This window comes from Gracilinanus agilis, chromosome 2, assembly GCF_016433145.1.
Source record: "Gracilinanus agilis isolate LMUSP501 chromosome 2, AgileGrace, whole genome shotgun sequence".
In the NCBI taxonomy this organism is placed as follows: domain Eukaryota; kingdom Metazoa; phylum Chordata; class Mammalia; order Didelphimorphia; family Didelphidae; genus Gracilinanus; species Gracilinanus agilis.
Window position 1 is genome coordinate 231,170,306 of NC_058131.1, and position 15,896 is coordinate 231,186,201.

At 35.9% G+C, this 15,896-nt stretch overlaps 1 protein-coding gene across 1 annotated transcript in view; it reads right to left on the reverse strand.

Annotated features, from left to right (window-relative positions):
* Nucleotides 1–15,896, reverse strand: part of BABAM2 (BRISC and BRCA1 A complex member 2) — a 636,045-nt gene that overhangs the window by 459,358 nt on the left and 160,791 nt on the right. The window contains exon 5 of the mRNA XM_044663708.1: nucleotides 2,052–2,246. Within this exon, the coding sequence (XP_044519643.1) occupies nucleotides 2,052–2,246 (195 nt within the window). The remainder of the gene's footprint in view (nucleotides 1–2,051; nucleotides 2,247–15,896) is intronic.

The window sequence follows — 15,896 nt, forward strand, 5'->3', positions numbered from 1 at the left end:
AAGTTTCACTATTTGTCTGCAAAGGGCCCTTTAATCCTGGAAGTATTATCACTAGGAATAGGAGGATCTTTAAAAGTACCTTTGCTAAAAGCAAATTAGGGAGGCATGGAACAGTTTACCTATCAGATCTATGGATAAGAGAAGAATTTAGAACCAGATAAGAGACAGAGAGCATTATGAGGTCAAAAATGGATCATTTTGATTGCATTAAATTTTAAAGGCATAATAAAACCCATGCAACCAAGATTAGAAGGAAAGCAGAAAGCTGGGAGGAAATTTTTTATAAAAATATCTCTAATAAAGGTGTGATTTCCCCAGTATAAAGAGAAATCAGTTAAATTTCTAAGAATACAGTCATTATTCAATTGATAGTCAAAGGACATAAATAGGCAGTTTTCAGATCATTACTGATTTGAAAAATTAAAATTAAAACAACTCTTTGTGGGCAGCTGGGTGGCTAAGTGGATTGAGAGCCAGACCTGGAGAAAGGAGGTCCTAGGTTCAAATCTGGCTTCAGACATTTCCTATCTGTGTGATCCTGAGCAAGTCACTAAACCCCCATTTGCCTAGCCCTTACCACTCTTCTGCCTTAGAACCAAAAAAAAAAAAAAAACTATCAAATTGGCTAATATGAGAGAAAAGGGAAATGATAAATGTCGAGAGGAAATGTGGGAAAACTGGGACACTATATACTGTCGGTGGAGTTATGAACTGATTCAACCATTCTGTGGAGCAACTTAGAACTATGCCCAAAGGGCCCTAAAACTGTGCATGTTCTTTAATCCAACAATACCATTACTCAATCTAAAGAGATTTTTAAAAAATGAATAAAGGGAAATGACTTAATTGTACAAAAATATTTATAGCAGCAATTTTTATACTCACAAAGAATTGGAAATTGAGAGATGCCCATCAATTGTGGAATAAATAGTTAAAAAAAAGTTGTGGTATATGATTGTAAGGGAATACTATTGTACCATAAGAAATGATAAGCAAGAGAATTTCAGGAAAACTGGGAAAGAAATGATGCAAATTCAAGGGAGCAGAACCAGGAGAACATTGTACACAGTAACAGCAATTCTGTATGATGAACAATTGTGAATAACTTAGGTATTCTCAATAATATAAATATCCAAGACAGTTCCAAAAGACTCATAATGAAAAATCTCATCAGTCTCCAGAGTGAATTGATGTTTGAAGACAGAACAAAGCACAATATTTTTTACTTTCATTTTTGGGGGTTTTTTGTTTTACTTTTCTTCTATAATATGACAGATATGGAAATTTTTATATGATTTAATATGCATAACCTATATCTAATTGCTTACTATCTCTGGGAGGAGTGAGGGGATGGAAAGAGAAAGAGAATATGGAACTCAAAAAATTTTAACTGAATGTTAAAAACTGTTTTTATGAATAATTTGGGGGAGGAGATATTACTTTTAAAATACTAAACATCAAAAAAATTACATATGTAGCCAATGTAGATTGGTTTCAATGATATCAAACTGCCAGCTGACACCACAGAGCTTCCAAAAAGAAATAACCCCCTCATTTATGTGCCTTAAAACATCAGCCTCTCTAAAGCAGATCTTCTAGACCTTTGTGTGCCAAGGGGCACTTTGACAGTTTGGTGAAATCTATGAAGCTCTTCTTAAAATAAACATTTTTAAATAAAATAAAGAAGACTACAAAGGAAAACAATTTTTAAAATATTTTTAAAAGAAGTTCACAGACCCCAGATTAAGAATTTTCAATCTAAAAGAAACAAAATTGTGAATACATGTTATCTCATTTGATCCTCACGTTATCCCTGAGAGTTAAGTGGTATTGCTATACCCATTTTAGAGATGAGGAAAATGAAGATGGGAAATGTTAACTTACTTGCCTAGGATCATACTACTACTAAGTGTCTTAAGGCTGGATTTAAAGCCTTTCTGACTCCAGGTCCAATGCTTTATCCACTGACAACTAGCATTTACTAGGAAAAGATTTCTGAGAATACTCTTTTTAAGTTTTTGCTATTAGTTTATTTCTTCTTGAAGACTCACCCAGTTATTTTTTTTCCCAGCATAAATTTCCATGTGTTCTCCATACTGTGGCTCCTCAAGTAATGTCTGGTATTCAAACATGAGGCGAGAGCTCTCACGGAGGCGGCCACACTGAAACTGATGATACTGCTGTACGAGTTCCTTTACCACAAGCAGAAGGCAATCAGGATTAGATGGATCCCAGGATGCAAGATTCTACAGATGACATAAACAAAACACTAGATCAAAAAAATGCTTATGTAAATTTACTATCATATCCTTTCTTAAACACAGAGCCAAAACTGCCTTAGAAAGTGTCAGAGGAACTGAAGCTATCAATAAGTCATAAGCATACAACTAAATTAGAAGCTTCATTTGACCTCAGCTCTCTATTCTAGACTTTCCATTTTAATGAACACTTTGTTGAATAGTAGATAAGATGGCTGGGATTAGTTATATTTAGGAAGAACTGGGTCAAAATATAATTTCTGATGCTGATTAACTATGTAATCTTAGGGAAGTCATTAGCAACTCCCTAAAGACCTAACCAATAAGTCACAGTTTGCAATCTGTTTTGGAAAAGGGAATTTCCACACTTTCCACAGAATTTTTTTATGCTGACAAAACCACAAGTCCTTTGTATTTTCATGTATCCTTGAGAAAGAAAAAACCTCATTATTGAGAAGTTAAAAGTCGAGCAGCAGAACAGATAGTGCTCTATGGAAAGTATGAAAACACCAGGTTTTGGGGAGACCTTAAAAGTGAATGTTTTTCTTTATCACAATCCAACTTTGAAAGTTTTCTAGCTACATTTATATCTTATGTATTTACTGATATCAGAACAACAAGACCTCAGGACGATAGCTTATTTATCACAAAGTACCACTAAGGTGACAGCAATGGAAATAAAACAGCCTCACCACAATATGCCAGAGCTCAGCTTGGTAAGGATAGGAATAATAAGGAAGAAACAGTGTCAAAGTATTCAAAATGAGAATTCAGGGAGGTATGAGGAGAAGCTTCCTCTAAGACTTATGAAATTTTAAAGAAAATCAATGAAATCCTTCTCCTCTGTCAAATGTTTTTCATGAGATACAAGAAATTCCATTTAAGATTTAAACAAGTTTTAAGATACATGTTACATTCACACATTAAACCAAGTTTATTATCAAACCAAACTGTCCTACTTGACCAAATAAATATGTAACATGTAACCTTGAGCTCTTTCTTTAAAATGTGAATCACGATAACCCTTCCAGAAAACTTAAAATAATCTATTAGAATGTAATGGCCAAATAAGGACAAATTCTTGTACAAAAATATTTATAGTTGCACTCTTTGTGGTGGCAAGAAATTGGAAAATTAGGGGATGTCCATCGAATGGGGAATGGCTGAACAAATTATGGTATCTGATGATGATGGAATACTATTTGTGTTGGAAGGAGAGATGAAGTAGAGGGTTTTTATGTATACTAGAAAGATCTCCAGGAATTGATACAGAGCAAAAGGAACAGAACATTGTACGCAGAGACTGATACATTATGGCACAATCATATGTAATGGACTTCTCTACTACCAGCAAGGAAATAACCAAGAACAATCCAGAGGAACTTATGAGAAAGAAATCTATCCATATCCAGAGAAAGAACTGTAGGAACAGAAACACAAAAGAAAAACATGATCAATCACATACTTCGATGGGGATTTGATTAGGATTTTGATGTTAAAAGATCACTCTACTGCAAATATGAATAACATGGAAATAGGTTTTGAGCAATGATACATGTATAATCCAGTGGAATTGCTTCTCAGCTCTGAGGGGGGGAGGGAAAAGGAATGGGAAAAATAATGAATCATGTAACCATGGAAAAATATTCTAAATTTTAAAAATGTAATAGTCACAGGCATAAGAATTTTTTATGAATCTCTCCACCAAACTCCACTGAGTTACACTCTCTGAAAACAAAGTCTTAGGCATTTTAATTAACAGTATGCAACAAGGCATGAAATTTTTAAATGCCATTTCATATGGAGAACACAAAAGACAGCAAAAGGAAAAAGTAGGGCCTTTATTAAACCATTTGAAAAGGATTGTGATGCTCAACAATGACTGAAAACAAAGAGTAGGTTCTCATCATTTCTCCCTACCTTATCATCACTCAAATGAAATGTTACTTCTGTTTAAAAATTCTTGTTGGTTGCTGGTTACTTCAGTTGTATAAAACTTCAATATTTTCACTTTTTATTAATATATCCCAAACCCTAAGGAGGAAGAGGAAATGACCTCATTTAAAGTAACTATATTATTAAACAAACATCCATTTGTAAAGAGATTTATACGCTTTATTGATCTATGGACTGTCATATCTTTAAATTCTAACCCTACAACATATCTCATGTGACTTCCCTCTCCATTCACAACATAAGCACCCTAAGTTAGGCTCTCATTACCTCTTGAATAGATTACAACAGTCTTCTAATTGGTTCCCTGAACTCAGCCTCTCCCTTATCTAATCTATTCTCCATACACAAACCAAATTACAATTCCTAAAGTCACTCTTAGTAGCTCCCTGTTGTACCTAGGAAAATATAAAGTCCTGTTTGGAATTTTAAACTGTTTACACTCTTATTCTAGTCTCTCCCTCTCTCTCTCCAAGTTGATTACATGTTACTTCCCATCATGCATTCTTCATGCCAGCCAAAGTGACCTATTCACTATACTACATAATTGATACTTTCTGGCCTTTATCTATTTGCATAAGCCAGCCCTATGACCCCTAGCCCCCAAATTGGGATACTCCCCTTTCTCACTGTCAATTTTTGTAATTCCTACCTTCCCCACATTTTAAAGCTCTGTTCAACTGCCAGCCTTAAAAAAAGGCCTTTACTGATTCCACCAGGTGTTAAGTCTCTGCTAGACTCCTAAATTACTTTGTTGTTACTGTGTCTGTAAACATATCCATCTGTACCTATAAAATATAGGGGATAAACAGCCTCAATCAGGCTGGGTTCAAATCATGTCTCTTGACACATATTAGCAATAAGTGACTCTGGATAAGTCACAATACCCCTGGAAAGTCTCTTAGGTTGTTGCTAAGCTTGTAGGGTTGTAGCTGATTTGCATCATCTGAGAACGTTTCCAACATGGGTTCCTTACACTAATGAATCAAAGGTCTAATAGAGAAAAAAAAAGAAGAAAATAAAAGAAAATCTTGTATTTACTCCGTATTGTGTCCCTCCAGTAAAATATAAACTTCTTCAGAGCAGGGACTATCTCATTTTTGTCTTTTTTATTCCTAGCACCATTGGCTATCATATTAGAAAATGGCAATAGACACCAGAGTTAAGAGTCAGAAATCTGGGTCCAAATTCTGGCTCTATATCAGAGCAAAGAGGTAGAATGATACAGTAAATATTGTAAGGACAGGTGTGCAAAAGTAGAGATGGAATGTTTGGGGAAAAGGATGACTGACATAGAGCAGTGGTTGAGCCAGGGGCAAAGGATCGTGGGAAGGAAAGAACCTTGGGGTGAAGGCTTCCATCTCTGATCTCAAAGGAGAGAGGAAGGACTCTTGCCTACCTCAGGATCAAGTGAAGGCCAGCCAAAGGTTTTCCTCAGACATTCGGACACCCCAGAGACCTGTATTGTTCCTGAAACCCTCTGATACTGCCGAGAAAGAGTGCTGGAAGATATCAGTGGCCAAAGGGGTCAATGGGCCCGGCGGGCTACTGAGCCAACTTTGAAGACTTTCAGTCTGTCCTGCCTTACCACAGAGACCCCTGATTATATTATCAATCTATTTATTAGTTTAGGATTAAGAGATAAGGGAGGGAAGGTGAATTCCTGGTCTGGCCATTTGGCTGACTGGTGAAGGACCTTGTCATTTGGGTTAGATTAGGGACCCCCTCTCTCTCCACTTCCCTTCTCCCATCTTACTAATAATAATAATAAACAACTTTTGTAAATAGTCAGAACAAAAGGGAAATCAGAGGGAAGAAGCCAAGGGGGAAGGCAGGCTGTTCAAGCCTGACTGCAAGAGTTCAGGGCCCCCTACTGTGCAGCTTTAACGGGGCAAGGGTTATGATCTGAAGGGGGTTCCTTGAATAAATCATTTAACCAAGCCCGGGGACCTATCAACACTATGCCCAAAAGGAAACCCATCTCCAGGTTAAGAACACCTGCCCATTCTCTGGCAATACACTCCTTTACAGAGAATACTTCTTCATTCCCTCCAGTAAGGATAAAAGGAGTTACCCAGAAAGACTTCATCAACAAGCCTGTCTGAAACAAGTAACATCTTGAACTCTCAGAAATATATCATCCTTACAATTTATACAATAGGAAAACAAAATGCAAAATATCTATCAGTCAATAAATATTTATTAAGCACCTACTATGTGTCAGGCAATGTGCTAATTGATGGGGGTACAAAGAAATTCAAAAGACTATCTCATCCCTCAAGTTCACCATGTATTGAAAGAAACAACAGACAAATATGTACAAACCAGCTATATACAATATAAACTAAAGATAATGAACAGAGCAAAGGCATTAGAATTAAGGTGAATTAGAGAAGATTTACTATAGGTAGGGTTTTAGCTGATATTTGAAGGAAGCCAGTCAAGTCAGGAGGCAGAGGTGAGGAGGAAAAGAACTCCAAATATGGTAAACAATCAGTGAATATAGTCAGCCAGGTGACAAAATGTCTTGTACAAGGAATAATAAGGAGGCCAGGGTCACTGGATCACAAAGTTCATGGGGGATAACAGGGAAAAGAGGAAGGTATAACATGTAAGAAGACTGTAAAGATAGAGGTGATCAGGTTATGAACAGCTCTGAATAACAAACAAAAGATTTTATATTTGATCCTGGAGGTGTTAGGGAGCCACTGATATTTAATGAATAAGAAGGTTTAGATCTGTGCTTTAGGAAAATCACTTTGATAGCGGAGTGAAGAATGAACTGGATGTGGGTTTGCAGAAGCATGAAGTGAGGTGGAGTCGTGTGACAGGCTATTAAGGGAGGCTACTGCAACAGTCTGGGACTGAGGTGATGAGGAGCCAACCCAGGGTGATAGCATTGTCAGAGGAAAGAAGGTTGCATATATACAGGATAATATACAATAATAACATACAATATACAATACCATAATATAAATAATAATATACAAAGGTGAAATCAATAAGCTATGTCTATGTCAACAGATTGAATACACTGGGGCTGGAGGAGGGAGATGGGGGGAGAGAAGTTGAGGGAGAGTGAGAAGCCAAGGATGATGTGCCTAGGTTGCAAGCCTGGGTTACTGAGAAAATGGCCACTCTAAATTAATAGAGAAGTGAAGAAGATAGTTTGGAGGGAAAGATAATAAATTCATATTCATGTGTTGAAGCTCTGGGTAAATTTTTTATAGTCAAAACATTTCAATATAATGACTAACATTCTTGTCAACCATTTTTCGTACTTTTTTTCTTTAGAGCTAAACTTTATTTTAAAAAACGTTGATACTTTGATAAAAATTGCCTACAGAACATCCAGTTCAAGATATCCAACAAATATTTTCATGTAAAAGATTACTAATCAGTAGAAATCAGTTGGTTTGCATCAAAATGATAATTGACTCCATAGGAGTTGATGAGATCACCAAAAGAAATAGAATAAAGGGAAGAAAAGAAGGAACAGGACCTAGTCACGTGGGACATCCTGATTCACAAACCCCTGATTCACAAGGGAGAAAAGTTTTAACAGTCCCCTACACATATGACAAGATCATAAACTAGATAGAAGACTCTGTATTACAAGGAGGAAGGAAAATTTATTCTGACATCATTGTTCTAGTTATTCACACTTAAAAGGCTCAGATAATCTTTGATTCAGCCTTGTCCTTCATCCTCCATTATCTAGTTACTGAATCATATCAATTTCAGTAGAAATTTCTCTTGGATGTGTCCCTTCTTCCCAATTCCCTCCAACATTTTTTCCTAGGGCCCCTCATCACTAGATAGCTATATTACTATAACATCATCTTTGGCAACCCTAGTGAACTGCAATATCACCCCTTTGTTTCCCCCATATATCATTACTAACAGTATTTATTTATATGTAGTTGCTTCTCTTTATAGTTAGATTTTTATAGCTAAAAGAGATCTAAAAAGATCACTGATCCTACCTCTTCCTTTTCCAAATGAGGAACACTGGCCTGAAAGGGGCTGAGCAAATTTCCTGAACTCAAATAGTTCATTAATGATGGGGCCAGGCCTAAAATAAGTATTGTGATGGACAGAGTAGAGTTCTTTCCCCTATACCCTATGATGAGGATATATGTTTTTTTTGTTGTTGTTTTTTTTAAAGATTTTTTTTTATTTTAAACCCTTAACTTCTGTGTATTGACTTATAGGTGGAAGAGTGGTAAGGGTAGGCAATGGGAGTCAAGTGACTTGCCCAGGGTCACACAGCTGGGAAGTGTCTGAGGCCGGATTTGAACCTAGGACCTCCCGTCTCTAGGCATGGCTCTCAATCCACTGAGCTACCCAGATGCCCCCTATATATGTTTTTTATACTGCATTCATTAAAAAAATAAAATTTTGAAAAGGCAGATGGGCAGCCAGTGGATAGAGCACCAGGCCTGGAATCATGAGGACCTGGATAGACATTTCCTAGCTTTGTTACCCTGAGCAAGTCATTCAACCCCATTTGCCTAGCTCTAGCAGCTCTTCTGTCTTAAAACTAATACTAAAACAGATGGTGAGAATTTTTAAAAATTTAATTTAAAAAAATGTACTGAATATTCTATCTAAAAAATTATATTTGGCTCTGTGAAGAATACAATATATATAACAAAGAAACTATGCTTGGAAATGGGATAATCAAAAAACTATGTCACACTCATTTAAGAATTTTTTATCAATTCCTATTTAGTATTTTATCTTTGGCTTTTAAGGTGCTCTATAATATGGCTTACCCTAACTATATGTAATGCAGTTTTTTTAACATGCTTCAATAATACTCATTCTAGACCAGTGATTCCCAAAGTGGGTGCTACTTCCCCCTGGTGGGTGCCGCAGCGATCCAGGGGAGCAGTGATGGTTACAGGTGCATTTATTTTTCCTATTAATTACCATTAAAATTTTTTAAAAAATTAATTTCCAGGGGGCTAAGTAATATTTTTTCTGGAAAGGGGGTGGGAGACCAAAAAAGTTTGGGAACCACTGTTCTAGACAAAATGACTCCTTACTTCTCATGAACAGACCAAGTCCTTTCTTACAGACATGCCTTCATTCCTATCATCCCCATACAGATAAATTTTGTCAACCCAATCAATTCCTACTTTTTTCCCTGGCTTTTCCAACCCATACTCATCTCTATATAATTTTCAATAATTATATCCTCTCTTGCTTGTACAATTTATTATTTCACATTTATCAAACATTTATAACTGATCAGATTATAAATTCCTTAAGGGAGTCCCTATTTTGAACTTCTTAATATCTGCTAATGCTAGCATAATTAATAAATACTTATTATCTCATTTCAAGGAAAGATCTACTCAAAATCAAAACCACAGTATGATAAGATATTACGTGGAAAGCATTAACAGAATTTTACATGTTACAACTACAAGACCATTCAGACCCAGTAGTTTTTCATATTTTTTCATCTTCCCTTTGGTTTTCCAAACTTAATTTCCTTAAAGTGGGGATGAATCATCATTGATACCTAAAAAGCAATGACACTGACATGGATATTTCTGCCAATTTTGAAGGCTAATATTTCTGTACCCTTCCTAGAAAGTCTGTATGAGTAATTTGTCAGCCAATCATTTACACTTTGTGACCCATATCCATCATCTACAAGCCACCTGCTTATTTGAAAATTATCAACCTGCTGACTCAGTGAAGTTTGACATTTTATTACTGAGGGAGAGGAGAGCAGATGCCTTGTACATGCATTTGTAAGTTCACTACTTGGCCTGGATTTGAACTAATATCAGAACATTACATGTTTTTAAGGAGACACAAAAGTTATTCTCATCATGAGTTTAATTTAATTTCCTTCAATTTGATTTATCATAATGAATATCACATCATAATGACTTGTCAACATTCCTAAAAAGAATCTTCCATTGGTAGGAAAAAAATAAGCAGAGTATTATCACAACTGGACCAAATAAAATTCTAGAATAAAAGTGCTCAATGATTTTGTGACAAATGATTCAGTTCCTATTCTAAAGTGAAGAGATATCTTAAGAAGGAAATAAAAGAACAGTAACAGTTCAACAAAAAGAACACCTCAGGGTATATTTAAAATTGCTTTCTCGAGTTTATTTTTTCAGGATACATTTATATTTGGAATTATTAAACTTAAGACTTAATGATATTTAGAAGCAATCCTTTAGAGTTTCCAAATAGGATCTCCACAAGAAATTTTAGTGAGCTAAAGTGATTTTAACCATTTAACAGAATTCTGTGTTCACTTTTTATTTGTGTGACTTGAATGAAACTATAATAAAACTTGTTTCCAAACCATTTCACAAGGTTCTTACAAAAATGGAGATAGAAGGAAGAAATTGTAAAAATGCATTTAAGAAGATCTGTCTTTAGTAATTCATTTTCCATTTTAGTTCAGTTTGTAGGTTACCTTCACTGTTTTCAGGAAACTGTAGTATTATAAAATTTTGCTTTAAAAAATATCTAATAAACTGAGTTGTTATTTATACTAAAGGAGATAATGGAGAAAGGTACCCCTAGTAGTAGTTTCTGAGCTGACATTTAAAGTAAGACTTGAATACTAAAAAGGGATGTTAAAAAAGAAGTACATACTAGACTAGGATTCCACAAGGGCATAGAGATGAGAAAAAGTATTGCATTTGGGGAAAATTTATGAAGACAAGCAGTATAAATTAAAAGGGAAAGGAAAGAAACCAGCTTGTGAATTTTAACATGTATTTTAACATATAGTCAGTAGGGAACTACTTAAGATTTTGAACATGGGAATAATACAATTGAACTACATACTGTGAAGATGGGATTAATCCTACCCTGCCTATTTTTAGATTTAATCATCAAAAGTGTAAACATCCCACTTAATCCTCTAGTGAGAGAGGTCTGTGACCCAGGTGTGCAAGAGTGGGTGACAAATCAGAATCGAGCGACTGCCCCCTGAACAGTCCTAAGCAAAGCCTTTGTTGTAATTAGTACACATGAAATGGGAGGAAGGCACAGGAAGTGATGAAAGGAATGGTCTTTATAAATTACAAGAACTTCCTGGAAAGCTCTCTCTTCAGCCTTGAACTAGACCTGGAGGAGTGCTGGCTGAGGACCTTGGACTGCTTTATATTTCTCCTTAGAACTACACGTGGGTGAGTGAAAAAAGGCTGACTCCCTTCCTTAGCTCCCCTGAAGGTACTAACCTCCAAGAGGGGCCCCTTGACTGGAAGGAGTCCTCATGGGTAAAACCCTTGTTAATTGATGTTTAGGTTCTCTGACTGGGACCTCTGCAGCCCTGCCAGAGTAAAGCCAGGGCTTGAACACATAGTCTAGCTCATTAAGTTAGATCTCTTACTCTGCCCTCTACTCATTTCTCTACTTTCACTCTCTTCCTATATTTTATAAATAAATTGCTAAAAAATCTTTTGGAATTGGGTAATCAATTCCTGGTGACTACCCTTTTGAATATTCAGTCCAACCATAATAATTTTTACCGTTTACCTAACAAAGATTATGCAAGAAGCTATGTGGAAAAAGAATTAGAAAGTAAAGTGATGTAATAGAAAAACAAATTAGGAAAACTATTAAAAAGCAATATAGATAAGAGATAGAAAAGATTTGAAATAGCATAACGGCCTTGCAAGTGAAGAAAAAGGGATGGATTCAAGAGATGTTGGAGAAGAATCAACAAGGTCCAGTGAGTAGATATGGAATATATGGGAAAGGGATCAAAGGGAGGATGACTGGGAGAAAGGATGGAGGGAGAGAATTTATTAATCATCTACTATATGGGAGGTATTATGCTAAGTATTTTACAAATATTATCTAATTTAACCATCACAACAACCCTGGGATGTAGGTGCTATTATTATTGCCATCTTACAAGTGATAAAACTGAGGCCAAGAGAGTTTAAATACTTGCCCATGATCACACAGCAAAGTATCTGAAGTTGGATTTAAAGTTACATCTTCTTGACTTAAAATCCAGTCCTAAATGACTTGAGATGGTACCCTCAACAAAAACAGGGAAGTCTAGGTTTGGAGTAGGACTAGAGAAAAGGGTATTAGGTTCTGTTTTTGACATACTGATTTTTAAATAATTAACAATCATCCAAAAGGAAGGATATAATAAAAAGTTAACAGTGTATATCTGGAATTAAGAAAAGATATTAGGCTGAATTTTAGAGATGTTTGCCTAGAGATGAAACTTGAGCCCATGGGAAAGAGGTCTCCAAGGAAGAATATAGAGCAGTGATGGTGAACCTTTCAGGGACTGCATGTCATGCCTCCCCCCAAAGACCAAGTATGGTGCTGCTAATTTCTCTTCTCTTGCGGTAAGACGGGGAGGAAGAAAAGTAGGGGAGTGGCCACAGGTGCTCCACTAAGGGGAGGGAGTGTTTCCATTGAGCTGCTGGGAAGAGGGGTGGGGAGGCACTGTGGAGAGAGAGAACGGATCCGCTCTGCCCAAGTCCCTCTGCCTTTCTAGTAACCAACACTGACAGGCACCAGCGCATGTGCTCACAAAGAAGTCTCTGCTTGCCATCTTTAGCACATGTGCCATAGGTTCACCATCACAGGTATAGAGATACAAGAGGGCTCAGAAAGGCATAATGAGAAACCATTATAAACAGTGAAGAATTCAGCTGAAGACTAATAAAATTATGAATGGAAAGTAAGAGAGAAGAGAACCAAAAGAAAGAAATGTCATAGAATAAAAGAAAATAATTTTCAGAACAGTGAGATGATCAATTATATCTAAAACTCTTTAGAGATTAAGAAAGATGAAAACTGAGAAAGGTTATTATGATTGGCAAGTTCACTGGCAACCTGGGAGAGAGATGTCCAAAGGTAAAGCTATAGGATGGCACAACCAATAAAGAACCAGCCCTGGAATCAGGAGGATCTAGGTTCAAATCTGGCCTCAGGCACTTCCTAGTTGTGTGACCCTTGGCAAGTCACTTAACCTCATTTGGCTAGCCCTTGTCCTTTTACCTTAGTTGTTATTAAGACAGAAAGTAAGGGAAAAAATAAAAAAAAACACAGAAAAATAAAAATATAGGTGTTGGGGAAGCAGAAACATCAAATACAGATGATTCTTGCTAACAGCTAGACAATAAAAGAAAAGACGTATAAAAGATGGTAACATAAAAGGATGATAAAGTGAAGTTTTCAAAAGACAGTAGGATTCCCAGACCACCTAACAAAAACAAAATGTTGACTAGACCATCATCTAGATTAAACATTGTCTTTAATCTAACAACCTAGAAAAGAAAAATCATACACCAGCTGGATTTCCTTTTGCTTTGCCTGAACTCAGGATTAGAGAAATGCAATGCTGAAGACTCTGCCCCAAATACCTATTCTACACCTCCTCCACCCCTGTAAAGAATGACAGACTAATCTTGGCCCACAAAAGGAAATAACAAGAGCCAGGAATGTAAGTAGGGTAAGAATTCAATGTATATCAATGTATATAAGCTTGAAGGAAAGAAGACTGAAATCTAGCAATTGCTAAATCTAATGGCCTTTTCTTAGTCATCATCTTCTTGACCTCTTTATAGCCTCTGACATTATCCTTCACATTTTTCTTCAGATTTTCATGACAATGATTTCTAATAGTTCTCTTCTCACCTATCTTACCAATCTTTTTCAACTAAGTCACAACTACTAACTGTAGGTTTCCCTCAAGACTGTATCCTGAGACCTCTTCCCTTTTCCTTTTATAATATCTCACTTGGGGATTTCATCAGCTCTCATGGGTTTAATTATCATTTAGGCAGATGATTTTCAAAACTGTTTTATCTAGCCTTAAATTAGCCTCTAATATTTTTCTCTTATTTGATTATTACTTTTTTCAGTTAGGATTTGTTTTTCTTCTCACCCCTGCAGAGAAACAAGTAGAAACAAAATGCTTCTCAGAAATAGATATAATACATCAAAACAAATTCCCAAAACATCCATGTTTCATTCTGTATTTTGGAGTCTATCATTTCTCCATCAGGAGATGGGTAGCATTTTTTAGAATTACATTTTATTTGTATCAATTAACAAAAATCTGCCTTATAATTCTCCTAACTCCAACCCCTTTCCCTCCTACTCCCGCCAACAGAGAACAAAAGCAAAACAAAACATATTACAAAAATGTGTTCACCAATCAAATAAAATTTCCTTACTGGTTATGGACAAAAACATTTGTCTTAAACTCTGAGACTTACACCTCTCTCAAAAGGTAGGGAGCACATTTCACCATTAGTCCTCTGGAATTGTAGTTCATCATTATACTAAAATGAGTTCCTAATTCTCTCAAAGTTTTTTGCTTTTAGCATTTTATTGTCATTGTATAAATTATTCTCCTGGTTCTGTTCACTTCACTCTATATCAGTCCACACAAGTCTTTAAAGGTTTCTCTGCAACTTTTTCCATCATTTATTACAACACAATAGTATTCCATCTAATTTATATACCATAACTTCTTCATCCATTCCCTGATTTATGGGCACCCCTCAGATTCCCATTCTTTAAAACCTCAAAAAGAGCTATAAATATTTTTGTATATTGTTATGAATTTTTGCTTAGGACTAGTCCCTCCTTTAATTATAGTATCCTTTTAATTTCTTCTGCAATCTACTTCCCTGTTGAATTAAGTACATTTATGTACAATTTTGTGAGTATAAATCCTCCTTCCTTTAACCAGTTCAGGTGAGAGTGAGACTGAAGAGTCATTTAGTCTCCTCATTCCTCCTTCATAGTCCTATAGATGCTTACTTATGCAATCCAATTAAGTGAGATAAAATTATCTAATCTAGGGCAGGGATAAATGCTAGGAAAAGCAAACTCTTCCACATGAAAAGGGGCTGACCTAGCTTTGAAGTATGGCTTTGAAGTATATCCACCAAAAGGGAAGGAGTCTGAAAGAGGAGGACAATTGAATTTATTTTTCAAAAGGTTAATTCCAAAAATTTCATGAGGAAGAAAATGCTATTGGAAACCTGGATGGCATATAAATAAATCAAAAGAGCAAATAAGAAAATAAGAAAAGGATGAATACTAAAACATCCAAAATATTACAAACTTATATAAATATTATAAGACAAAGGAAATCAAACCAAGACCTAATGAAACAGAGACTGTAGAATCATAAAAAGACATAGAAGAATAACAAGATGTTACAGAACAATTCAAAAGAGAAATTTAAAATATAAGAGGACAAATGTCAGAATTTTTGCTTTAGGGGCAGCTGGGTACTCAGTGGCTTGAGAGTCAGGCCTAGAGATGGGAAGTCCTAGGTTCAAATTCAGCCTCAGACACTTCCCAGCTGTGTGACCCTGGGCAAGTCACTTAACCCCCATTGCCCACCCTTACCACTCTTCCACCAAGGAGCCAATACACAGAAGTTAAGGGTTAAAAAAAATTTTTTTTTGCTTCAATTGGCAAATATAATTAGAGGAGTATAAAAACTAAAATCCACTCTGGTGAGTCTTTTCAAGGAAGCAAAAGAGAAAACAACAGATTTGGAATACAAACACACTAAAATGCAGGTTGACTTTTGGAGATAAAAAGCAATAACCCTAAAAGAACACATATCTCTGTACATACGAAAGCCATTCATCTCTAATACAGAATGCCTACAGATAGCTTAAAAAATTAAGTCTCGCGGTGGGG